At 65.0% G+C, this 24696-nt stretch overlaps 6 protein-coding genes across 6 annotated transcripts; 4 read left to right on the top strand and 2 right to left on the bottom strand.

Moving 5' to 3' along the window:
• Positions 1-4: 4 nt before the first annotated feature.
• Positions 5-7585, top strand: CHLNCDRAFT_136066 (hypothetical protein; the record flags this gene model as incomplete). Its single annotated transcript, XM_005846063.1, has 21 exons — positions 5-131; positions 275-425; positions 640-830; positions 991-1114; positions 1226-1397; positions 1526-1683; positions 1805-1904; positions 2003-2094; positions 2313-2676; positions 2888-3080; positions 3199-3243; positions 3370-3570; positions 3722-3810; positions 3914-3967; positions 4157-4255; positions 4440-4526; positions 4680-4771; positions 4972-5065; positions 5290-5350; positions 5529-5592; positions 5839-7585. 21 exons carry the CDS (start codon positions 5-7, stop codon positions 7583-7585), a joined length of 4305 nt encoding a protein of 1434 aa, XP_005846125.1.
• Positions 7586-8059: 474 nt separating this feature from the next.
• CHLNCDRAFT_136065 (hypothetical protein) lies at positions 8060-9396 on the bottom strand (the record flags this gene model as incomplete). Its single annotated transcript, XM_005845937.1, has 5 exons — positions 8060-8259; positions 8386-8490; positions 8624-8763; positions 8962-9032; positions 9193-9396. 5 exons carry the CDS (start codon positions 9394-9396, stop codon positions 8060-8062), a joined length of 720 nt encoding a protein of 239 aa, XP_005845999.1.
• Positions 9397-10238: 842 nt separating this feature from the next.
• Positions 10239-13352, top strand: CHLNCDRAFT_25383 (hypothetical protein; the record flags this gene model as incomplete). Its single annotated transcript, XM_005846062.1, has 12 exons — positions 10239-10442; positions 10627-10734; positions 10871-11023; positions 11100-11179; positions 11288-11346; positions 11464-11567; positions 11709-11867; positions 12029-12188; positions 12375-12520; positions 12649-12783; positions 12913-12975; positions 13098-13352. The coding sequence occupies 12 exons, from the start codon at positions 10239-10241 to the stop codon at positions 13350-13352; spliced, it is 1626 nt and encodes a 541-aa protein (XP_005846124.1).
• A 1960-nt stretch (positions 13353-15312) lies between these two features.
• Positions 15313-17458, top strand: CHLNCDRAFT_136061 (hypothetical protein; the record flags this gene model as incomplete). The annotated part of the gene is made up of 8 exons (XM_005846061.1): positions 15313-15346; positions 15536-15606; positions 15702-15842; positions 15963-16096; positions 16223-16284; positions 16422-16580; positions 16713-16817; positions 17043-17458. 8 exons carry the CDS (start codon positions 15313-15315, stop codon positions 17456-17458), a joined length of 1122 nt encoding a protein of 373 aa, XP_005846123.1.
• CHLNCDRAFT_58373 (hypothetical protein) lies at positions 17409-22671 on the bottom strand (the record flags this gene model as incomplete). Its single annotated transcript, XM_005845936.1, has 18 exons — positions 17409-17840; positions 17959-18040; positions 18197-18319; positions 18456-18543; positions 18639-18810; positions 18971-19029; positions 19176-19854; positions 20067-20177; positions 20331-20376; positions 20567-20679; positions 20764-20843; positions 21026-21119; positions 21285-21388; positions 21471-21510; positions 21653-21717; positions 21824-21959; positions 22080-22410; positions 22533-22671. The coding sequence occupies 18 exons, from the start codon at positions 22669-22671 to the stop codon at positions 17654-17656; spliced, it is 2649 nt and encodes an 882-aa protein (XP_005845998.1). The 3' UTR covers positions 17409-17653.
• A 545-nt stretch (positions 22672-23216) lies between these two features.
• CHLNCDRAFT_136058 (hypothetical protein) lies at positions 23217-24120 on the top strand (the record flags this gene model as incomplete). Its single annotated transcript, XM_005846060.1, has 4 exons — positions 23217-23245; positions 23353-23544; positions 23847-23978; positions 24093-24120. The coding sequence occupies 4 exons, from the start codon at positions 23217-23219 to the stop codon at positions 24118-24120; spliced, it is 381 nt and encodes a 126-aa protein (XP_005846122.1).
• Positions 24121-24696: the final 576 nt, after the last annotated feature.

Below are 24696 nucleotides of genomic sequence, written 5' to 3'. Positions count from 1 at the left end.
CGGCATGAAGCGGGCCCCAAGGGGCCCGAATAGCCTGGCGCTGGTGGCAGCAGCGGCGCTGGTGGTCGTGCTGCTGGCCGCCGCTGCACCGCCGGCGGCCGCGGCGGTCGTCGCCCTGCCGCTGTCCCTGCGTGAGCAAGGAGCACCCTGCTCGTGCACATTCGACCTGCCGCCTCGGCCGGCCACCCCCTGTGATGCTGCTGCTGCCCGCCTGCTTGCCGCCACGCGCGGCTCCCTGCGCTGAAGGTGCTGCTGGCGCCGCCGCTGCCTGCAGAGGCTGTACTGGATGGGGTGAAGCGCCACATCACCAACTGGCCAGAATTCTCGGCAGCCAACAACCTGACGGGGTGGGGGGCAGACCCGGCGGTGCCGCCGTGCCTCTACACTGGTGTCACATGCGACGCGGATGGCGCGCTGCAGAGCTTGTGAGTGTTGCACGTGCTTGGCCTGTGCTGGCTCAGCAGGCATGGCACCGCTTGTTCGAGCAACACCGCTTTGCAGCCTCAGCTGGTAGACAGCGTCGGCTTCGCGCCCGCGGGAGCAGCGCCTGCGACGCAGCAGGCAGCACCTGCCGCGCCGCAGCTCACCGCACGCATGCCGATGAATGAACGGCGTCCTGCTGTGCTGCCATGCCTGCAGGGCGCTGCAGTGCCCGCGGTGCAGCGTGCGGGCGGAGGGCACGCTGGCGCCCGAGATCGCCAAGTCTGCCAGCCTGGCCACCATCAATGTGCAGTACAACCGGCTGGCGGGGCCGCTGCCGGCGGCATACGGAGAGCCCGGCGCCGCATCCAGCCTGCTGCACCTCATCGTCTCTTACAACCAGCTGTCAGGTGGGATGGATGTGGTGGTATGTGTGTAGAGAAGTGGTCGGGAGCAAGGGGAGCAGGGGCAGCATGGGCTGCCACGACTGTAGTAGCCAACAGCATGCCTGCGAGTGTTGCTGTGGGCAGCTGCTGATGGCGCTGTGCCTGCGGCTTGTGCCCCACGCAGGGAGCATCCCTGATGAGTGGAGCAACCCAGAAGCTCTTCCTCGCATGACCCTGCTGGGCATTGCCGCCAACCGGCTGTCAGGCACCCTGCCCGAGGACCTGCTGCTGCCATCGCTGCTCGTTCTGTGAGCCTGCCTGCTGCCAGCCGCTGCCTGAGCTGGCACCCGTGCGTGGTTCCTCCCCCAGCCGCATGCACCTGCGGACATCCCGGATGCCTGCCTGTCGTACGTTTGCAGGCGTGCCAATGGCAACAACTTCACCGGCCCGCTGCCGACGACGTGGGGGACCAACGGCAGCATGCCGCAGCTGCGGGTGGCGTCGCTGCAAAACAACTCGCTCACTGGACTGCTGCCGGCAGAGTGGGCCACCGAGGGGGTGATGACTCACTTGGAGGAGATGTACCTGCAGGTACTACTGCAGTACTGTGGCGGTACCCTACCTGTTTCCTGTCCGACGTTCTTGACCGCTGCTCAGCCCCAGCCGCGGGCAGCTCTTCTGCTGCTGCTTCAATTTTCGCTCGCCGGCCTGCGCTGCAGGACAACCAGCTGACGGGTGGCTTGCCTGAGGAGTGGGGCGCCTGGGAGGAGGAGGGGATGTCGGCGCTGCGGGTGCTCAACGTGTCAAACAACCCGCTGGGAGGCACCCTGCCACACCAGTGGAGCCAGCAGCAGGCATTCCCAGCCCTCACGACGCTGTGAGCTTCGTGCAGCTGCTGCCTGCTGCTGGCACTCGCAGGCAGCATGTATAGTGCCCGGCCAGTGGGTCGCTGCATGCTGCTGAACGCCGCCACTCCTGCCGGGCTGCTGCTGCTGCAGGGTGCTCAGCAACACGAGCCTGCAAGGCACCCTGCCGGCCAGCTGGGACTGCCAGGACCCCACCAGATGCGGCCTGCCGCAGCTGCAGTCGCTGTGGCTGGTGAGCAGCTGCAAAGAGGTGCCCGGATCTGTCTGCACGCAGCAAGGCCTTGCTCCACTTACGCTCCAACCCTGCATCCATCCTGCGCCACCCTGCAGGATGGCAACAACTTTTCGGGGCCGGTGCCGCCGTCCTGGAGCTCCCTGAGCACCCTGCAGGCCGTCTTTGTGCGGCCCGGCAACGAGCTGCTGTGCAAGCAGCCCAGCAGCACATTTCCGTTCAGGCAAGCCCATGTGGGGGGAACAGCTTCAGCTCAGCCCCAGCTGCTCAAGCTGCTGCTCTCTTCACATTGCTGCTTCGAGCTAAGCATTCATGTTGCCTGTGACGCATGCCGGCCAGCTCTGTGCAGGGGTGTCCCAGGCGGCGCTTCCACTCCTCTGCTGCTGCGCTGCCGTGCTGCTGGTGCAGGCTGTGTGATGCGCGAGGCATGGACTGCCCTGATGCTGTTGAGATTGGCGTCTGTGCTGCCAGTGTGGATTGCCAGTCTCCAGTGGACCTGGCCAACTGCAGCTCAGCTCAATACCCGGAGCTGGTCCCGCCTGGGGCCGAGCCAGCAGCTGCTGCCGCCGGCCCTGCACCTGCCGACAGCACAGCAGAACCAAGCAGCGCCGTGGCAGCTGGAGGTGGCGGTGGCAGCAGTGTCGGGGCCATCGTGGGCGGCGTGGTGGGAGGCCTGGCAGCAATGGCGGCGGCAGTGGCGGCGCTGCTGCTTAACCGGCGGTGGCGGCGGCGCAAGAAGCGAAAGCGGGAGCTGCCATTCTACAGCGGAGAGGTGAGCGTGGGGTGCTGCTGCCGGTAGATGAAGAAACCTAGCTGCTCAGCCTGTCCAGGATTGTGGTGGATGGCAGGCCGTGCTGCTGGTCTGTGGCAGCACTGAAACTTGAAGGAGATGGCTTTGCATGTAGGCGGACGGCTCCTCTGAAACGCTGGCCTCTGGTGGACCGCCGAGCTACCTGCAAGGCCCCTCGCCTACCCCGCCCAAGCCGGCCGGCGAGCACAGCGGCCATGGCATGCTGGCCTCCCCCTTTGCTGCAATGGCGGCAGAGCTGGGGCCCCCAGCCGCCAACCGCATGCCTGGCGAGCAGCCGCTGCCGCAGCGCAGCAGCACGTCTGCCGGCAGCTTCTTCACTATGATGATGGGTGGGGATCCTGTGTCGGTGGCAGCAGCAGCAGAAGGTGGGAGCCTCGCTTGCCCGACTCCCGCCCATATACATGCCTTTTCCCAGTGTGCTTTAGCGCCCAGTGGTGCCTCCCCTGACCATCCAGCACACTGGATGCTGTGCCTGCCTTGCAGCTGCCGACAGGGAGCTGGATGCCGAGGTGAAGCGCCACCTGGACAGTGAGTGGCTGAGCTGGCGCGCCTGCCCCTCACCACAAGACAACCTGCAGGCCGTGGGTCCCATCCCTGTGCGATCTCAACCTGGATGGTGAGCCTCACGCTTCGGCTCCCCTGCCCCTGCTGCAGTCGAGCTGGCAGCGCTGGAGGGCACACCTTCCCAGTCCACCGCGCAGCGCGGCAGCAGCCTCCGAGAATCGCCCACCACTGCCGGTACCGGCAGCCAGAGCCGCCGCCTCACGCCGCCCTCCAAGTCGGGCAGCGCCGACAGCCAGGCACTGCAGTGGGAGGACTCTGTGCCGCTCAGCGACTGGCTGATCACGCCCAGCGGTGAGTTGGAAGAGGCTGCTCCTCAGCAAACAACAGCTGCAACAGCAAAAGTTCTTCTTTTGCCCCAGTCTTTTTGTGGCTTGTGCAAGGGCTATTGCACCCTTTGCATCCGTGTCTTCCTGCTCCCCTCCCTGCCCGCCTGCCGCCGCAGAGATCCAGATCGCCAAGCGGCCCGACGGGAGCGACTGGGAGCTTGGGTCTGGCGGCTTTGGCAAGGCGAGGCTGGCTGCTGCAGAGCGGGTCACCATCGAGTGGCGAGCTCGGCTGCTGGGCGTGTGCTGGCTGGATGCAAGGAGGTCTTCTTGCTGATTCTCTCAATCCCTGCTTGGCTGTATGCCTGCAGGTCTACAAGGCGCTGCGGCACAGCGCCCAGCCAGTGGCCGTCAAGGTGTTAGCAGTGAGTTCCACTGTGCCTGCCAAATGCTGCCACTGGGGAAGCAGCTACGCCTTGCCCATGCCAGGGAGCACGCCGCTGCTGCAGGCAGTGACCAGTGGGGGGGCCTGAGAGTTGCGGCTGCCCGCATAAGGTATGCTGTGCAGTGGCGCCACTGGTCCCTCTGTGCATTGCCCTATCTGCTCCTTGCAGGCTGTGGCGGAGGCCACGCGGTACCAGTCTCAGGAAGACTTCAAGAGGGAGATTGCAATCCTGCGTGCCTGCCGGGACCCTAACATCGTCGCCTTCCTGGTGAGAACACCGTTGCAGGGCTGGCGGCGTCCTGGCATGGCAGCAGGCCACGGGACGCGAGTGGTCATGCCTGCGCCCCGCGTGTGCATCTGCCGCTGGCTCACTGGCCTGATGCATGCCCTGATGCTGCTGCTTGCGTGCTTGCCTCCTCCTCCCTCCTGCCTGCCTGTCCCACCCCCTGCAGGGCGCCAGCCTACAGATCGACCGCACAATGCTGGTGACAGAGTACTGCGACGGCGGCAACCTGACGCGCAACTTGATGGCGGGGCGCGTCAACTGGTACCGTCGAGGGAAGAAGGCGCGTGCCGGGAGGAGGAGGCAGGCGCCCGGCTTGATCGGCATGCATGCTTCAGCTGCTGGATGGCCATGCACCCCCGGCGCTGCTTTTCATGCAAGTGCGAGCTCGCCCACTGCCCGCCTGCAGATTGCGCTCGACGTGGCCCGCGGGCTGACCTACCTGCACTCCCGAAGGATCATCCACTTCGACCTCAAGTCGCCCAACATCCTGCTGGCACGGTGGGCCTTGCTGGAGGGGGTGGGCGCAGGGAGCGGCAAGGGGCTCGGCTGCAGCTGCATGGGATTGCCTTGTGTAGCTGCTGCCGACACGTCAATCCAAGCCCCGACTTGTCACTTGCTGCCTTGGCGCGGCGAGCCCTGCGCTGCCATCCACATCGACCTGAATGTGTCATGCACCTGTACTGCTACATGTACTGCAGTGATGGTACCGCCAAGATCAGTGATGTGGGCATGGCCAAGATCATGGCTCGAGAGTACAGCGGGGTGACGGGCAACGTGGGCACGCTGGCCTGGGTGAGAGCCTGGGGCACAGGCCTGCCGCGAATGCAGTTTAGCCCGGCACTCAACCTGCTGCTGGCTGGCGCACAGCTCGCTCCCAGATTCTGGCGAGAGGGCACAATGCAGCACAGCATCATCACGGGCGCAGCTGTGTGTCGTGCCTGACCTGCCGGTGCTTGCCGTGGCTGTGGCTGAGCAAGCTACTGGTCCGCTGCTGCTGCTGCTGCTGCTGGCTGCAGGCGGCGCCGGAGATGCTGCTGGGGGCGCGGTGCACCGAGAAGGCGGACATCTATTCGTACGGTGGGTGTGCTGCCCGGCTGGCTGGCTCTGGCTGGCTGGTAGGCCCTCCCTCCGAGGGAGGGCCATGCTGTGCAAAGCGCCTTGCACAGCATGCAGCTGAGCATGCCAGGCTGCCTGCATGGCCGCGACGTGCCAGCTGCCTGATCAGCACCCCATGTGGCGCCCCTCTGCGGTGCAGGCGTGGTGCTGTGGGAGATCTGCACCTGCATGACGCCCATCCGGGGGCAACTGAGGGATGTAGGGTGAGGGCTGTGGCTGGACGGGGCGGGCGGTGGGATGTGCAAGGACATGGGATTCCCTCCCTGGGGCTCAATGGGTCCCAGGGATGCTGCTGAGCAGGGCTGCAGGGGCCAGCGGGCTTTCCACGGCACAGGCAGAGCAGCCGGCAACCCTGGCAGGCAGCTTCATGCTGCCATTTCCGCGGCCCTGGGTCGCGGCCTCCCTTGATCCCTCCCTCCCCGCCTGTTGTGCCCCAACTGCCGGTGCAGAGTGCCCCAGGAGTGCCCTGCCGAGGTGCGGGAGCTCATTCTGGACTGCCTGGCCACCAACCCCCGCAAGCGCCCCTCGGCTGTGGAGATTGTGGATCGATTGCGGGCCATGCCCGACCCTCGGCCACCGCAGGCAGCCGCCGCGGCAGCAGCCGGCGCGCGTGCACGCCTGCAGCAACTCCAGCAGCAGCCGCGGAGGCCGCAGCAGCAAGCAGCGGGGCTGGCCAGGCAGCTGAGCGGCACCGTGGCGGCGCAGCTGGCGGCCACCAGCCCGGCCAGCACATACACCAGCATCCGCACTAGCGCCCCGCCTGCCGTCGCGGCTCCAGGGCCGGCGACCGGCCAGTCTGCAGGGCAGCAGCAGCCCTCCAGCCAGCGCTCTTCCGAGGAAAGCAACCTCTCTATGCTTGATGCAGAGGGGGAGATGGCGCAGGCCCTGGCAGCAGCGTATGCCAGCCCGGCGCCTGGTACATCCCTGGAGGCCGCGCAGGCGGCGCTTCGCCGAGCAACCACCAGCCGAGCTCTCAGCATGGAGCTGCCACGCCGCTCTGCCAGCATCCTGCTAGCCTCGCTGCCCAAGCAGCACCCGCCCGCGCTCCTGTCGGGCCAGCAGCAGCAGCAGCAAGGGCAGGAGCCGCCGCGCATGAAGCGCGTCAGCAGCAGCCCGGCTGTCAGCAGCTTCCCGCTGGAAGAGGTGCCCCTGGCGCCCTCACCCACAGGAACCGGCAGCCCTGGGGCAGCAGCTAAAGCGATGCGACCGCTGGGGCCTCGCCCGCCACGGCCTGGGCCGCGGCACATGCAGCGCCGCAGGTCCCTGGACGACCCCTCCATTCTGCAGCTCTCAGCCCAGCAGCAGGCAACCATACGGCAGGCAGCAGGCATGCCCTCCCACCAGCAGCTGTCGGTCCCGGGATTGTCGTCTGCTGCTGCAGCGGCTGGCTCGCCTCTCGTGCAGCAGCTGGCGCGGCTGCAGCAGAGGCTGCGCCAGCCAGTGGGCCGCCAGGTAGCCAGCCGGTTGCAGAGCCTGCAGCAGCCCGAGGAGCTGGCCAGGGTGACTGAGGTGGAGGAGGAGGGCGAGCAGCCGTCCCTGCCGCAGCAGCCCGAGCAGCCCCACCGCGCTGGGCAGCTCCAGGGGGAGGAGCTGGCTGAGGAGCAGCAGGAGGAGCTGCGGGTGCTGGCAGGTCAGCAGCATAGCCAGCAGCAGGCGCTGACGGAAAAGCAGCACAGGGAGCAGCGCTTCCTTCACGGCCAGCATCTTGCGGATCGCCAGCGGCTGGGCCAGCAGCAGCAGGCTGAACGAGAGCAAGAGGCGGAGCGGCAGCAGCAGAGCAGCGGGGGCAGCCCAGAGCGTGGTGCCCCGCAACCGGGTGGCGCCGAGGAGGCGCCGGAGCAGCAGGAGCTGCAGCAGGCAACAGTGCCCGCAGCAGCGGCGGCAGCAGCAACAGTCCCACAGTCGCCGTTTGCCTTGGTGTCGGCATTCCTACACAGCTCGGCTGAGACAGTCGGCTCGCCCAAATATGTGTCGCCATTTGCCCAGCAGGCAGGGTTTGCCGAGGTAGATGAAGGGGCAGGCTCCTCAGAGCAGCCATCACCCCAGCAGCTGCAGCCACCGGCATGCCCATGGCAGCAAGCCGCACCCGAGCAGGCGTCCCCAGCCAGCCAGGGCACGCAGCTTCCAGGCACTCCTCCCCAGGCGACGCGCCGGAGCTCGCCGCCAGAGTTGCGCAGCCCCTTTGATAATGCCTGATGAAACCGTGGGTTGCCGCCATGGGGGCATCCCCCTGCCGATCCCGCCTGCTCTGCCTATGACGACGAGCAGCAGGACTGTACCTTTATTTCGCAGGCTCACCTCCCTGTCTTGCTTGATGCATGTGTACCTGCACTGCCTCAGGAACGTGTCATCGAACCAGCACTGCTCCAGGACCAATCCACCTGCTGCTGCTTGCCCAGCGCCCACCCGGCCGATCTTCTGTGTCCAATCCTGGTTTTCTTTGTGTGCACAACGTGCGGCAAGGCGTGCTCCCATTCGCACCTTCCAGCATGTTTTCATGATCCCATATCGGCCCAAACCGTGCCCGCTGCCCTCAGAAGTCCTTTCATCTTCCTTTCTTCTCTGGCTCATTCATCGAAGGTCAGCAAACTGTAATGCCATCGATCCAACTGCAATGCCATCGATCCGCACAAACAGCCACCGGATGCTCAGCAGGGTGTGTCTGGCTCATCATCTGATGCCCGATTTCTGCGCTGCCTGCTGCCGTTGACGTGCATGAGGCCTGAATTGTGCTGCGGCTGCTGCTTCCGCAGGAGAGGGGCCCGCCGACACCAGCACCACGCTGTCCCCCCGCACAAACACCTGCCGCAGCTGCCGCCGGCGGTGCTCCTGCTGCCGCACCCACCGCGTGCGCTCCAGGCCGCTGCTGCCTGCACCGGATGGCGCATCATAGCAGGTTTGCACGACGTGCAGCCACATGCGTCAGTACCAGCATCAATTTGCAGGGAACGCGTTTGATTATGTTTGCTGGCAGACACAGCAGGGCGCCACAGCACCTGGCGCTGGCGGCTTCACGCGCTGCACCTGCAGCAGTACCGTGTACTGCTCTTCCACGTCTCGCAGCACCAGGTTCATATGCTTGTCAAAGGCCACCAACAAGCCTGCACGAAGTTGGCGGCACTGACACACAACTCAGAGGCGACAAATCCTCCATGGCCTTCATCGCCAGGGCGTGCCTGCGCTGCTTTCCAACGACGCGGCACGCGGCCTGGCAGGCTGACCAGCCCCGCCCACCTTCCGAGCTGCCGCGCACGCCACGAGCATGCCGCGTGACGACGCGCACCCTGCTGCGCTGCTGGTACCAGCGCTTGAGCAGCAGCAGCGGGCCATGCTGCACGCGCTCCGCAATCTGGTCCACAGGGTTGGTCCTCACCCTGCGGTGGCAGCCAGCAGAGGTGCAGGTGACGGAGGCAGCAGCATCAGCAATGGGGCATTGCATGGTACAGTGTGGACAGACTGGACAGAAGGGCAGGATGCCAGAGTGAGAAAGAGGCTGGTGCCGTGCCGCCGGTTGCGAGGCGGTTGGCGCGGCTGACATTGGCACAGGTGGCACACCCCCACGCGATGCTCACTGCTGCCGCTCCTGCTTCTGGTGTACGTAGGAGATCCGCAACTTCTCCCGCTGCGCCGCCTCCTGTGCCTCCTGCAAAGCGGTTTGGGAAGCCAGGGGGCGATGCCGCATGTGGGTTGTGCGTCAAACGCGGCACGGCCGCCGCCGCCGCCCTGAACCACATTGTTGCAATGCCGGTGTGTTCAGCAACAGGACTGCTGCACAATTACAGCATCACGATGCACTGCCCCACCTTGCTCTTGCCGGGCCGCCGCGCCTCGTTCCACGCGTCTGGGTGGTCAGGCGGCAGCAAGAAGCGGCAGCGGAAGACGTTGTCCTGGGGGCGGGCCCCAGGCACCGGCGGACGCAGCCCCTCGGCCTGCAGAGCCCTCAGGGGGTCGAACCGAGGGCTGAAAAAGTCGAGAGCGGGGTCTGGGCCCTGCTGGGAGCTCGCCATGCTGCGACGATGCGATCAGAGCGTGGTGGAGCAAGGCGGTCTGTGTTGTGCAGTTTCCACTACTGCATTTGGTGTTTGGGTGAGAAAGCCTCATAGTGAGTCCGACTCGGCGCAGGGCCGCTCAGGGACTGCCACCTGGTGGGCAACACATGCATGGCACCCGGGATTTACAATGAACCCCGAAAAGGTCGCCTTTTGGTGCATGCATATCAAAACACCAAGCTGAGGCGCCATGGCTGTCGTGGCGCCCACCGCCCTCCCCAACTGCACCTCCTTGCGGCCCCACCGCTGCACGCATTGTAGGGCCCGTCGCGTGCTAGTGACCACCTGCCGCAGCAGCAAGGCGCGCGGCGCCGGCAGCAGACGCAAGGCGGGCAGCAAGGCCCCAGCGGCAGAGGCCCGAGCAGCCGCGCCCGCCCCAGCTGACAAATCCATTGCCGAGTCGGATGTCCTGGTGCCGCCTCCTGCCGACAAGACGATTCTGGTGGCGCCAGAAGACTTCCAAGTGAGGCAGGCGGCAGGCGGCTGGCTGGCAGCCTGGTTGCTGGCCTGCCGGTTGCTTTCATGGCGTCCAACCGACCCCCCACCCGCACGCTTCACGACGCAGGTGCCTTCTGGGCAGCTGCTGCCCATCAATGTGCTGCGGCCGCCCTCTGCGGCCGATGTGTTCAAATGCACTGGCTGCACAAAGCCCGCGTGCCAGGTGAGCAGCTACAGTACCCTGTCACACAAAGCAAGGCGCACACATCAAGAGGCGCACAACAGAGGGCACTGGCCGGGTCCTTCGAACTCAGCCTCCTTCATTCGCTGCTTGCATGTGCGGGGGGTACTGCCTGACCCCCATGCATGTGCCTGATCCATTTGCGCAGGGCCCCTCGGGCTGCGCGGCTGCGGAGCTGGCGTGGCGGCGGGAGCCAGATGGCTACCTGAAAGAGATCCTGACGGCACATGTCTACAAAATTGCAGTGGAGACGCCCCTGCAGGAGGCGCGGGGCCTGAGCAAGCAGCTGGGCAGCACCATCTGGCTGAAGCGGGAGGATCTCCAGGTGAGGGCAGGGCGTTGAGGACGGAGGCGGCGGAGGGTGTTGGGAATGACTTGTGTGTCCATGCCTAGCCCGGGGACAGCAAGGCCAGCCTGCGCATTGCCACAAGGCCTGGCCGCAGAAGGCGCCCCGGCTCGTGCATCCACCTGCTCCCGCTCTGCGCCTGCCTGCCCGCCTGCCTCTGCAGCCGGTGCGTTCTTTCAAGGTGCGGGGAGCCTACAACAAGATGAGCCGTCTCACTCCCGAGCAGCTAGAAAAGGGAGTGGTTTGCTCATCAGCTGGCAACCATGCCCAGGTGAGCTGCAGGGTGGGCGGGCAGGTGGACAGCCCAGCAGCCCGGCCCAACAGGCACTACAGCTGGCGCAGCAGGGTGGAACCTGCCACTGCTGGAGGCATGCTCGCAAGGCGGCCGCCGGCTTCCCGCCCCGCAGGGCGTGGCGCTGGCTGCGCGCACGCTGGGCTGCAGCGCGGTCATCTGCATGCCCACCAATTCGCCAGAGATCAAGATTGCGGCGGTGCGGGAGCTGGGGGCGACGATAGAGCTTGTGGGGGAGAGTTTCTTCGAGGCGCAGGTCGAGGCGCAGGTGGGCGGCACGGCCGGCGGCGTGCAGGCAGGCATCGGCGGAGAACCATTCTGACGTCTCCCATGCTTGCATGCAGGCGCGTGCTGCCAAGGAGGGCCGAATCTTCATCAATGCCTACGATGACCCTTTCACGATTGCGGGGCAGGGAACCATCGGGTGAGGCTGGTGGGGCATGCCAGTGCTGCCTCGGTGCCGAGCAGGGCTGCCTCAGTTCCGAGCTGCTCACTCAATCCCGTCGCTTGTCTGCTGAATTTTCTGACCTAGGCATGAAATCTTGCGGCAGACAGATTTTCTGGATCTCGACTGCATTTTTGTGCCCATTGGTGGGTGCGCAGCAAGCGGCCATGCCCAGCGCGCCTGCCAGCAAGCCACGTAACCCAGCCCGCCTGCGCAGCGGGCTCCATCCATCGACTGAATACTCGTCTGGCTGCGAATTGCAGGTGGCGGCGGCATGATTGCGGGCATTGCCGCCATCGTCAAGGCCCTCAAGCCCAGCATCCAAGTCATCGGGGTGGAGCCCACAGGGGCCAACGCCATGGCGCAGGTGCGGCGGCTGGGAAGGAACCCAGCCTGGAAGGGCTGTGGCTGATTCAAGACTCTGGCTGGCATAGTTAAAGCCAGCTGGTGCGTCTGCAACTGCCGGCGCTGCCTGCCTGCCTGCCGTCCTGCCGCCCCGGCCCTGCAGTCTCTGGTGCGCGGCGAGCGTGTGACGCTCAGCCGTGTGGACCCCTTTGCCGATGGAGTGGCCATCAAGCTGCCTGGGGCAGAGCCCTTCCGCCTGTGCCGAGAGCTGCTGGACGGCGTGGTGCTTGTGGACAACTCAGCTATCAGCACAGCAATCAAGGTGGGCCCATGGAAGGCGGGAATGGGCGGCCCTGCTGAGGACGAGGTCAGGGTCGCGGGGGGAGGTAGGGCCCGGTTTGCCGCACCCACCCTGGTCCTGTCGCTGCCCCTCCCCGCCCCTCCCCCACCCTGGCAGCCTGTTGTGCCTCCCCCTGGGAGCAGGATGTGTTCAATGAGACGCGCTCCATCCTGGAGCCTGCGGGTGCGGTGGCGGTGGCCGGCGCCAAGGCTTTCCTCAAGCACTATGGGCTGACCGGCAAGCGGGTGGTGGCTGTGACCAGTGGCGCCAACATGAACTTCGATCGGCTGCGCCTGGTGTCAGGTGCCCGCCTCTCCCAGTTTCCTTTTTTCTCCTATGCCATTTTTGCTGTTGAGGCTGTTGCATTGCCTGGCCTTCTCCGCCGACGCGGCTGGCGCCCCTGCTGCAACCTTGAACACCTCCCGCCAGCCTATGCCAGCCCGGCCCAACCCCTCCCGCTCACCCCTTCTCCTCCTCCCTGCCCTGCAGAGCTGGTGGACGTGGGGTCTGCTGAGACGATGCTGGCAGCCCGCATCCCCGACCGCCACGGCGCCATTGTGCAGCTGCTGGGGCTTGCCACCGCGCCGGATGGCTCGCCCCTGGATGTGACGGAGCTCAAGTACAGGTGCGGCATGGTACTGCACTGTTCTTCTTGACCTGCGGTACCATCACCGGGCAGGGGCCTGCTGTCACCCATGTCGAGCTGAGCCATTCTCCGACCCGACCCTGCCCGGTCCCTTGCAGGTTCACCGGCGGCGCGGAGCGGCGCGGTACTGCCCGCCTGCTGCTGGGCCTGGGCCTGGCCCCCGGCAGCAAGCAGTGCAGCGGGCTGCTGGAGCGCATCAACTGCCAGGAGGGCTTCATGGCCACAGACGTCTCTGACATCGACTTGGCTCAGGTTAGGAGGGCAGGGCTTGGGGCTGGTTTGGTTCCAATCAGCAAGTCGCTGGGGGGCGTGGCGCAGGTAGTCTGGGCTACACATGGCCTGTGTCGCTAGCCGTCCTGCCGGTTGCCTTTGAAATTGCAGGTGCACCTGCGGCACATGATCGGCGGGCCGGCGGTGCTCGACGGCGGGGAGATACAAGATGAGGTGAGGCTGAGTCGCTTCAAGCCCAGAGCTGCCCGCAGTGTTGCGCGCGTGCTGTGCTTCCTTAAATGGGCTGAGGCTCGGCCACGAAAGACTCTGTTGCTGTGGTGGCGGTACCGCTGCAGGTCATCTTCAAGGTGGAGTATCCCGAGCTGCGTGGCATGCTGCACCGCCTGCTCAGCCCCATCTCCCCCAAGTATGACATCACTCTGCTGCACTTCCGAAAGACGGGCCAGCGGGCAGCCACCGCGCTGCTGGGCCTGCGGCTCCCCGAGGCCGAGAAGGCAGCCTTCTGGGAGGCTGTCAAGGGGCTGAATGCCGAGTTTGAGTTCCGGGAGCTGAGCGGGCGGGAGCTGGAGGTATTCAAACTTTTTGTGTAGCCCCGCTGCAACTGTTTGCCAAGGCCCCGCTGCGACTGTTTGCCACCCGGCCGTGAAGCATGAACATGTCCTGCCTCAGTACAAGTACACTATTCGCACCATCCCCCACTGTGTTGCAATACTGCCGCCAATTCTTGTATCCAACACAACACTTTCAAGAAAACTCAACCATTCCCGCAGCCAATAGCGGCGGCTTGTTACACTGTCAAGCTGGGGCCCAGCTCCCGCAGCTGTTCTGCTAGCGCCTTGGCCAGCGCCTTGGCGGTGCCACGGTCTGCGGCGAAGCCCTCCAGCATTGGCAGCTGCTGCCAGATGGGCGCAGTTCCGCGCAGCTCGGCAAGCAACATACCGACACCGCTGCTGCTCCCATCAGTTGTACCGGCTGGTTGAGCTGCGGCTGCCGCGGCATTGTCTGCTGCCGCAGCTGCGCAGCCTCTAGCCTGCTCCGAGCCGCTGCTGGTAGGCTCTGCCCTGCCATCCAAGCCGCCCTCTCCGCTGCAGCTGCTTACGTCGTCACCGCTCTCCAGCATCGCGTTGATCAGCTTCGGAGGCACGATGACTGTGAATGGCGACTGCAGCTCGCTGCTGGGCTGTTGGCTGCACCCGTGCTGCCGGGCAATGGCTCGGCACGCCTCCTGGTACTGCGGCAGCCAGGGCAGGGTCGCATGCGAACATCTGTCGAGGCCCTTGAGGTTGCTTGGCAGGAGCAAGTTGGTAGGTTGATTGCCAGGAGCATTGAAGGCCAGTTGCTGCCCCCTACGCGCCCCGCAAAGGCCTCACCATGCTGAGGTTGGGCAGGCGCAGCACGGAGAGGTCCACAAGCACTGTGTCCCCAGCGGCGGCGGTGGGTCCCTTGGCCAGCAGCACGCAGGGCTGCGCCTTGGCGTCGCACCACTGCCGCCAGATGTTGGCCAGCGGCGACCCTTTGCGCTCCCGCCTATAGCCGCTGCCCGCCAGCACCAGCACGCCCTTGCTCTTCGCCAGCTCATACTGCTTGCGCTCCTCGGCGTTGAGCCGGTGCGGGACGGCGCGGGAGCCAGTGCCGCGGTGCCGTGCTGCGTCGCCCGTGCTGATGCGCTGCACGTCGTCCAGGGAGGGGCGCCACACCTGCACATGGCAAGGGGAGCAGCTGGGGTCTTGATGGAGGAGTCAGGGGCGAGGCGCCGCCAGGCGCAGGGCGCCGCCATGTTGGTGCCCACCTGCTCCTGCACGGCAGCTGACGCGACAGATAATGTGGCATCACTCATCCTTCCTCTTCTGGTGCGAGGGAGCGGACTGCGCCAGGAGGCCAGGTGGAGAGGTGCCGCCGCCAAAGTGCGGAGAGAGGCAACTGTGGCCACAGCGGTGCCCATGACGAGAGCAAGTTGATCGTGTGATGCGGGAGGCAGCTTGATTTGGCCTTTTCAATGGCTTCTGTCGCTGGGCACCGTGCCGCTGCTGCGTTCAGCCGAGCAGGCGCGGCACACTCAGCACGCGGTGGTTGCCGCGGAAATCGGCCGCGCCTCGAGCCCAGCTCCTGCAGATGACTTCTTTAGCAGCACATATCTCCTTCACGAGCACCACGACTGCGCAGCCACTGGCAGTTGGGCCCTCCTCGCGCTGGCACTCCGCAAAATGGAGGCCCGGGCCGCATCTGTGCTGCTCCTAGCAGTACTTATCGGCGTCTCGGCAGCAGCAGGCAAGCTGCTGGCTGGCACATGCTAGCGCATGTATCTGGCATGCCGGCAGAGGGGTCGCCACCACTGCCGCTCGCACGTGCTGCTGCCTGTTGCCAGGCTCCTTATCCCTTTCCCGTGTCTGTTGCTGCCATTGTGTGCAGCTGCAGGCTACCTTCCAAGCTGGTATCGCTGCACCTGCCCAGCCAACACCGCCGCCACGGGATGTGTGTGCCCCAGCTTGGACCCACCCGGCGGCCTGGCCCGCGCTGACACACCTCAGTTCATTCTGTTCTCTCACGACGATGCCATTACCGAAGAAACCCACAGCGGACTCAGGTCCATCTTTGAACATGGCCAGGCCGCCTGCCGGCCCGTTGCAACGCTGTTCACGCTTGCACGCGCCACAAGTGAGAGCGGCGGCAGCGGCAGGTGCCGGGCACGGCCCGCAGCGCCAGCAAACCACTTGCATTGTTGTAACAAAGTGAGTTGGCCTCTTCCCTTGCCCACCTGCTCTCCCACCTGCAGACTGCTCGCTGCTGCAACAGCTGTACAACAATGGCTATGAGGTGGCAAGCCACACGCTGACTCACCAGAGAGTAAGTGAAGTTGAGTATCCGTTGGTCCAAACGCCATGCGCCCGAACTCCTGATCCAACATGACTAATCTGCTCCTGCTGTGCCCATGTCTACAGATGAACGAGTACAGTCGGGAACAGGTGGTGGCGGAAGTGGCTGGCGGCCGCGCCATGCTGGCCGCCACATGCGGCATCCCCGATGGAGACATCGTTGGCTTTCGGGCACCCTTCCTGCAAAGCCGCCCCACCCTGCGCCAGGTGTGCTGCTCTGTACAAGATGCCACTGGGGTGTGGTACCGCATGCAGGCAGGCAGGATGCCTTCACTTACTGGCTATTGTTCCTGCCCACGCCGCGGCTGCCCACTTGATCTGCTGCAGGTGCTGCATGGGGCGGGAGGTTTCCTGTATGACAGCAGCCTGCTGGAGGAGGCAGAGGGCTCCATCGCCCGTGGCCTGGCCGCCCGGGTGTGGCCATACAGCATGGACGGCGGTATCCCACAAGACTGCTCGCGGTGAGGCGGTGGCAGTACCGGCAACTGTTCTCAGCAGCGGGCTGTGCTTGCACCGCTTCAGGGCCAGTGATGCGGCAAATGCCACAGCAACGTTGCACGGCGCGGCCCGCTGCTTGGCTGGTGCAGGTGGTCCCCGGCACAGGAATGCAACCAGCGGGAGCGCTACCCAGGCCTCTTCCAGGTCCCGGGTGCGTTTGCATGAGCAGGCAGCCCACCCGTGCGGCACCGCTGGCGCCCCTGAGGTGCACGTGGAGATGCTCCCCAACAGCAAGAGTGCCTCCTCCACTTCGGAAGGACCATCAATCCCGCCGGCCACCTGCTGCAGTGTGGGTTGCTCAGGACTGGGCTAAGGACAGTCGCGGCGCGTACAAGATCCTGAAGTCCAGCTTCGATGCTGCGTATGAGGGCAACCGTGCACCGCTCCCAATCTTCATTCACACCTCCTGGTTCGAAGACCACCTGGACGGCATGCTGCAGTTCATCGGTGCGCAGCGCTTGCGGCAGTGTGACCTGCTGCTTGCCTTTGACATGTGTGCCTTGGTGGGAATTGGCGCCGCTCTGCCTCTCTTCCGCGTTTTTGAGTCGGCCTGCACCACTGTGCCCTCTCGGATCGCAGATTACGTTCAGAGCAAGCCGCACGCCTACTTTGTTACCATGCGGCAGCTGCTGGCCTGGATGCAACGCCCCGTGCCCGCTGGCCAGCTCACCCCAGCCGCGCTGGGTTGCGGCCAGCCAGGCGGCGCTGGCCTTGCCAGCGGCACAATTGGCCCGCTGACACAGCCGCCTGACCCAGCAGCCACCCATCCGCCGCCTGCTCCCCAGGCAACTGGGCAACGCAGCCCTCCAAGCCCGGTGCCCTCGGTACCGGCAGCAGCCGCCAGCACTCTGGCACAGCCTCAGCAGCCAACTATGGTGCCGGCGGTGCCTGCTGGACTTTTTGCTGCAGCGCAAGGAGCAGGAGATAGCAGGGGGCCAGTCAGCACTGCCTCCACTCCCAGCGCCAGCTGGGAACCAGCCACTGGCAGTGCCGAGGCCAGCCCCGCCGCCAGCAGCAGCGCGATCAATGTGGTGGCGGTAGCGGGCGGTGTGGCGGGCGGCGTGGTCGCCACGCTGCTCCTCACCACCACGGCTTGCTTCATGGTGAAGCGGCGGCAGGAACGGGACCGCTCCGCAGCAGCCGGCGGCGCGGGATTGCCCCAGGGCCCGCACCAGGGCGGCGTCACAGCGCACATCAGTGGCAGCGCGGCAGCAGGGATGGGTGTCAAGACACGCGCTGCCAGGCTTGCAGAGGAAGACAGCGCCTACAGCAGCTCGCCACGTTTCATGCTTACACCCCGCACACGCATAGGCGACATGGCTTGAGGATGTGTGGCGTGCAAGATTGCCAATAGAGGCATGAGGAAGATTAAAAACTGAATGACATAAGTTGGACGGTCGGACAAATATGGCATCATGTACGAAATGGCAAAACTGGTGGAATGGTACAGGGTCAAGTAAGAAAATACACAGAATTGAATTGAGGGCAGCTGCAGCGCGGCAGCAGACTTGGCCGATGCCTCACCCATTGTCTGGCCCCTGCTCTGTCAAGCTCGCCTGAAGTGTCTCCGCTACCTGCGCTGCTGTTGGGCGCTCGCCGGGCTGCTGGGAGAGGCAGCGCAGGATCGCTTGCAGCACCGCTGCGGGACAGTCCTGGCCAGGTACCAGCGATCGCCGCTGGTGCCCGTGAAGCGGAGCTTGCTCGCCGCTGCAGCCGCCAAAGAGAAGATGTGCGGCTCAATGGGGAAGCGGGCTCGTCCATGGCAGCATCAGCAGGAGCAGGCCGCCATTCGCAAAACGTGATAGGCACACAAGCAGGTCCTCACCAGCAGATGTCGTACAGGGCCAGCCCCAGCGAGTAGGCATCAGATGCCAGGCTCACACGCCCGTTGAGAAGCTGCTCAGGAGCTGCAAGAGAGCGATCCCACGGCGAGGCTTGCGGTTGAGCAGATGGGCTGGGCGTTCCAGGCACCGCCAGCATCAGCAGGCGTGGCAATAGTAGATGGGGCAGCAGCAGCGGCCCCAGCAGCAGCGGCAGTAGCGGTACCAGGCGGCGCCGCGCACCTGCGTATGCCAGCGTGGCCGCCACCTGGGCGGTGCTGGTGCCTCGCAGCAGGCGCGAGGTGCCCAGGTCGGTCACTTTAGCTCGCCAGTCTGCCGTGAGCAGCACGTTCCCGGGCTTGCAGTCTGCGGCCGCAGCGCAGGCATGCAAGGGATGCATCACATGCCACCAGAGATGGATGCAGCAGGCACGCTGATGGAGCAAGCAGGCAAGCATACAAAGTGGGTGAAACATGCCCTGTGCCAGCCAGCTGCCCCTCACCAGCCCACACCACGCCCTGGGAGTGCATGAAGGCCATGCCTCGGCAGACGTCTAGCGCCACCTGACCGCCACGACCATACCACCGCAGCTGCACGGAAGCAGGCAGGCGCGCAGGTGGACTGTGAGAATTGAGGGTCCGTATGTTTGCTGGTATGCATGGCTGGCAAGGACTGGCCAGCCCACCTCTGGGTGGCGCAGCACGGATTGGAGGTCGCCGCCGCTGCACAGCTCTGTGACAACAAGCAGGAAGGGGTGCGCATAGCACAGCCCGTGCACCGTCACCACACACGTATGTCGGTTGGCACACCGCCGAAGGAGCGCCACTTCACGACGTGCTGCCGACAGCTGCTGCGGGCTGCAGGCAGGCGGACAGGAGGCAGGTGGCAGGCGGACACCAGCGTGCAGCCCTGTTTGTGGCGGCAAATGCATAAACTTGCAAGCAGAAGAGCAACCTTGTGTAACAGGCACATCAGCATGAAGAGCAGCCCGCCGGACAGCCAGCCTGCAGCGCGCACCTGACGTGCAAGGCCTTGACGGCCACCTCGCCCACGCCCTCCAGCCTGCCAAGCATCACCTGCGCAGCAGCGCACATGGGCAAGCATGCACAGGTCAGTTGCAGCTAGCGACATGAGAGAGCTCCTGACAACAAGGACTCAAGCAGCACCTGTGTTCATTAGTCAACAGCATCGGCATCAGTTAGCGGCAAGCCTCGCCACCAACCTTGGTGGAACCGGTGCCTCCCAAGGCCAGCGGCTGGCCATTGTGCTTTGGAAACGTCAGCTGGCTGAGCGGCAGCATCGCCAGAAGGGGCATCGAATCCTCCTCCTCTGTCTGCATCACCCCTTGCTGAATCTGCTGACTGGCTGGCCCGGCCGGCTGCTGCATCAGCAGCTCGTCTTCACTGCTGGCGTGGCTGAAGGTGGTGGCCTCGCTGCTGTCGACCGCCTCTCCCACAGTCTGTGCACGCTCCACCGCCCTCACTGCTAGTTCCAGCTGACGATGCTGCGTGGGCTGGATAGAAGAGCAGGTGATGGAGCTGCCTACTTCGGAACTGCGCACCGGCAGGCCAACATAGCCCTTCCTGAGCCAGCCGGGCACAGACAGGCGCCGCCGCCCCACCAGGCGTCCTGCCACGAGGCTCCCCAATGCTGCCAGTGCCACCGCCAGGGCCAGCAGGAGCAAGGGCGCCGCCCTACCGCCGCGGCTCGCCCCGCTGCTCGGCACGCTGAAGCGGTGCTGCAGCACGTCTCCAATAGGGAGATTGTGGATGGCAAAATCTGCCGCGCGGCTCCAACCACCAGGTTTGTCCTTGTCAATGCACAGTGCATCGTTGCCGGGCCACATATCGGCTTCACGCTGGCATGGCACGCGATTGTACATCATCTGTCTGTGCCGTAGGCTGCACGGCACGGCAGGGGGCGACATGAGCAGAGGCATGAGTGTGACTTCACTGTGCACCCCAGGCGTACTGTGTGTATGTGTTCCAGGTGGTGGTGGCTGGGGCCACCTTGTTCTGCAGGCTGCGCTGCTGTGCCACCCTTTCAGCCTCACTCTCAAACAGGCACGCGTGGGTCTGGGCTGCCTATAAAACAACGCCCCCCATCGACTCACTATTTCAGCACAGAATAGAGCGTGTATGGGTCGTGATGCACCAGCGTGGTATGCTGCTCCATGGCCTGCTGTATTCGGGCGGCCTCCTTCTCCTGAACGGGAAAGTATTCCCTGCGGCAGCAGCCAAAGCAATGTGGAGCATGGCTGTGAACCTGGGAGGCTCAGCAGCCTGCACCCCAGCTTGCTGTGAGGCCCGCTGCTTCGGCCATGGCAGGGCCTGGTCAGCAGGCAACACAAACACAATGCACCGCAGCTGAACCGCACCCGGGCTTGGCCACCCTGCACGCCGACAACAACCAGCTCAGGGGCACTGCAGCAAGGTGCCAAAACCTTCAGGCGTTAGTAATGCGACGGCAGTGTCTGAAGGCTGCGCGCCGCTGGGCCTGCAGGCGCGCGCATGCATGGGGTGCCGATACCGCAGCCAACGGTGGGGGCAGAGCGCGGCAGCAGCCTGGACCTGCGTCCAACCAGCCTGCATAGCTGCATTGGGTTACTCGCACCTGTGCCTGTCAGCTGGTTGCCTGCAAGCACCACCAGTGAGGCTGCAGCGTGCCCGTCATCCTTGGTGCCCAGCAGGCCAATGCTGGTCCACCATGAATGCGGGACGGCACCCCTGCGCAACACCAGCGAGGGGAGCTCGTTCAGGTGGCAGCAAGAAGGGCCACGAGAGCCAGGGCGATCTTCAGCAGCAACAGACCTGGCGCTTGTGTTGGAGAGGTCAAGGAGGATGATGTGAGGTGACGCGTCAGCCCAGCTTGCAGGAAGGGTCGCATTCAGCTGCAGCGCCAGCACCCGCAGCATTGGGATCAAATCAGCGGCTGCTGGTGGAGAGCCATTCAGCAGTGTTGCCGAGAGCCAAGCCATCTGGCAGTGCCAGCACGCCAGCTGCTCGTGCCGGTGCACAGTACACACAGGCCTGAGCTGCCATTGAGCCATTGAGCTCGCAGGCAGCCCCGCACCGGCGTGTTGGAGACATCAAGAGCCTCCAGCACAGAGATGGAGCCTGGCGGAAGCTCGGGCAGCGGGCCAACGAGTGCCGTGGATGATAAGTTCCTGTGAGCAACAGCCAACACATGCGTCAGGGCAAGGAAGCTGCCACCACCAGCAATTACTGATGCAGTGCTGCCAGCCAACTAGGCCAGGAAGCAATTGTCGTGGGAAGCTGCCACGGCGGCATGGCTCTGCTGCACCAACTGAAGTAAGAAGCGAGTGGCTCACAAGGTCAGAGGCTCATCGAAAGGAGCAGGAGTGCCGTCCCCCAATGGCCAGGCATCTCTGGTGGCATTGCGGACCAGCCAGGAGAGAGGAATGGTGCCGGTGACCTGCAAACAGTGGCCCAGTGCCGAATTGGTGAGCTCGCTCGTGGTGTGGGTAGCAGAGGCAGGACTAGAAGCGACACCCTACCTGGTTGCCAGCTAAATTGATTTCCTGGAGCGACCACATCCTGGATGACAGATCAAAGACCTAGGAAGCCTTACATATAGCACCACGGCTGAGAATGAAGGCCAGCCAAAAGAAGCGGGGGCAGGCCGCCACCAAAACTGTAGGAGGGCCGGAGTACAAGGCAGGAGACAGCTGCCGCCAACCTTATGGGCGGCAGGGGGCCGAGCAGTCCTGAGTGAGAGAGGTCGAGGTGCTTGATTGAGGGGTGCTGCAATGCAGAGAGCGGAGGTGGCAAGGTGTCGGCTAGTGCTCCTAGCCACTACTGCAGTGCAGCGACTTCCAGCCCCCAGGCACGCCACCATGCGCTGCCTCACCATGAACAAGCGGGGAGGCAGCGGGTCATTTAGGAAAGCATGGCTCAGCGTGAGCTGCCACAGCTGCCGCGCTGGCTGCTCGCCGTTGGCCAGAGCCTCCAGGCTGCTGGCGTCAATGGAAATGCCCCGCAGGTCGCTGCAAACAGCAGAGGAGCAACAGGAAGGACGGGGGCATTTGGCAGGACTGTCCTGCCGCCCATCATGCACCTGCTGGCTGCGACAAAAGGCTTCTCTCCAACGGCGGCAGCGAGCTCACAGCTCCTCCAGCCACTCCAGCTGCAGCAGCGGCTCCAAAGAGACGCCACTCCCGCCACCACTGTCACTTCTGGATGCTTCAGTCGCCGCCGCTGTCACTGGCACAGGCGATGCGAGGAGTTCCAGCCTGATTGAACACACGGCTTGCTGCCGCGTGTCCAGCAGCGTGGGGAAAGCGCTCTGTTGCTCGATGCGGCAGCAAGCGACGCCGCCCCAGTGACAGTGGTGCTGCGGCGAGGCTTGGTCCCAGCCTGGCAGGCCCCTGGGCCCTTCCTGCTGCACCAGCTGCTCCCACTCAACGGTGGAGTTGCGGAAGCGGAGCAGGGCAAGCCCTGCACGGCGCACGGGCGCAGGCCGCAAGAGCACGGTGTGGAAGCCGGCGGTACCACAAGCGGAACAGAAGCACAGGGCAGCACAGCAGCCATGCACATGCATGCATGGTGCAGAGCCTTACTCTCAGCAGCCTCGACATCAGCCTCCGCTTTGGAAAGCCCGGCGGCGGCGGCCAAGCCCGGCAGAGTGGCGCACATCAGAACGAACGCGGCTGCCCGCCTGCTGGTGCGGCCACTGCACAGGGTGCCCCGCAAGGCCATTGGCAGCCTCGACCCCGCCCACCCGCAAGGCCCTCAAGAGACACTAAAGGGGCCCACGCAACTGCGTGGGCGCCCAATGGCAGGCCTCATTGGGTGTCGCAGCGGCTCGGCAGGCCGGCACTGATCGCAACCATGGAGGGCCTCGCCTGATTGAGGGAGGGTGCAGGAAGAGAAGAAACCACGCCATTGCGCCATGGCACGCCAGCGCATGGGGGTTCTATTGCGTCCTGCATTAGACAAGAGTTTAGGAGCCAAGCACCCTGGGGTTGCCGCGTTGGTGGCGCTGAGAGGAGCTTCAAACAACATGCCCTCCGCTGCAGGGGGAGGGGGCAGTAGCGACGAGGCAGGCACGCTACAGATATGCTGTCTGTTGCCTGCACATGAGCCGGGTAGAGGCCCCGCTCCCGAAGCGGGGGCCCGTGGGAGAAACGCTTGTGACCCCCGCCGCGCCGTTGGTGTCCCTACGGTGGCTTCCACCGGCGTGCCTGACCAGCAAATTGCGCAAATTGCACGTGCCAAATGCAGAGGATGAGAAGATCGACAGGATGCGGTGGACCAAGGCTGCCCAAATGCGGTGAGGGCAAGCCGCCTGTGGTGTTGCTTCCCGGCTGCGCCAGCACACACGGTGCTGCTGCTTGGCCACCGTGCCCAGAACGTGCCCCGCCCCTTCCCTGCCGCCAGGTTCCAGCAGGCGGTGGAGCAGAGCGGCGGCATCATGGCCGCCACTCCACGAGCCATTCTGGATGCGCTCACAATGGAGGGAGTGACGTATGCCCAGGTTAAGTCCCACTTGCAGCGGTACCGCACCGCCCACATCGCAGAGCTGCTGGAGCGTGGCGAGGAGGTCGGGGACGCGTCCGAGGCGCAACTGAGGTGGGCTGGGCGACGGCGTCAGCGGTGCTGCCAGGCTTCAGTGTCCCCTGCTGCCGCTGCCGCACCAAGGCTAGCGGCATGTGCTGTGCCTGCTGCCAACCACCCTTGGCGCCGCGGCACGCTGCAGGGCAGCACACGCGCTGTTGGAGAAGAGGCGGTTTGCTGGACGGCGCCGGCCAGCCGCTAGCGCCTGCAGGAGCCCTGAGCCTAGCATGCAGCCACCCTCGCAGCGCCACCGTGCACATGCTGAGGTGCTAGGAGCAGACGTCGGCGGCTGCCATCCTGCCTCTGTGGCGGTGCAGCGTAGCGGCACGGCGAGGCCGGCCGGAACTGCCACCGCCGGCAGCGGCGGCGGCAGCGGAGGCGGCACGCAGCCGAGCAGCGGCTCCAGCGGGGCGCAGGGCACTGAAGCTGCAGAGGGCCCTGCGTTGCAGGTGGGCTGGGCTGCCTCCGGTGCAGCTGTCTTGCCGGCTCCTGTGTATGGCGATCGGAACGAGAGTATCGTTGAGCTCAACGTTGCCTCGGCTTGCCCTGCTGCTTGGTTGCAGGAAGGCGCACCTGCCGGTGGCACTTTGATGCTGCCTGCGGCCAGCCCGGCACCTCTTTGTGCACTGCCCCAGCAGGCAGGCACGCTGGCCGCTCTCGCTGCTGACATGCCACCTCTGCCATTTGTGCCAGTCTTGGCGTCAGCAGGTGCTGCTGCTGGTGACCCCTCCGGCCACCTTCTGGACCTGCTGGATCAGCTGCAGCAGCTGCAAGCTGCCTCAGAAAAGATGCACTCGCAGCAGCAACAGATCCTGCAGCAGCTCCAGCAGCAATCGATGGCATGGGCGGTGAGGCGCCCACTGCTTCTGGCCTACAGCCCCACCTGTCACTGCCGCTGCTGGCGATGCCATTGCCCATGCCGGCATTCTCTGATTTCCCTTTCAGGAGATGAAACGCGGCATGGCACAGCTTCAGCAGCAATGCTTGGTGAGTGTATGTGCCCGTTCTGCCTGCAACTGGTGCAGGCCGCTATATGCGGGCGGGCTCCTTTTATTACCTCGTTTCCCAACATCCCTTGTGCAGGAGGCGATAGCTTGCGTGCATGCTGCGAGACCCTCTGCTGGGCCTCACACCCAGCATCAGGAGCAGGGGCAGGAAGGCCTTGGC

Source organism: Chlorella variabilis (assembly GCF_000147415.1).
Source record: "Chlorella variabilis unplaced genomic scaffold CHLNCscaffold_15, whole genome shotgun sequence".
Taxonomy (NCBI): Eukaryota; Viridiplantae; Chlorophyta; class Trebouxiophyceae; order Chlorellales; family Chlorellaceae; genus Chlorella; species Chlorella variabilis.
The sequence above is the reverse complement of the archived record's forward strand: the minus strand, read 5'-3'. Positions and strand labels throughout refer to the sequence as shown.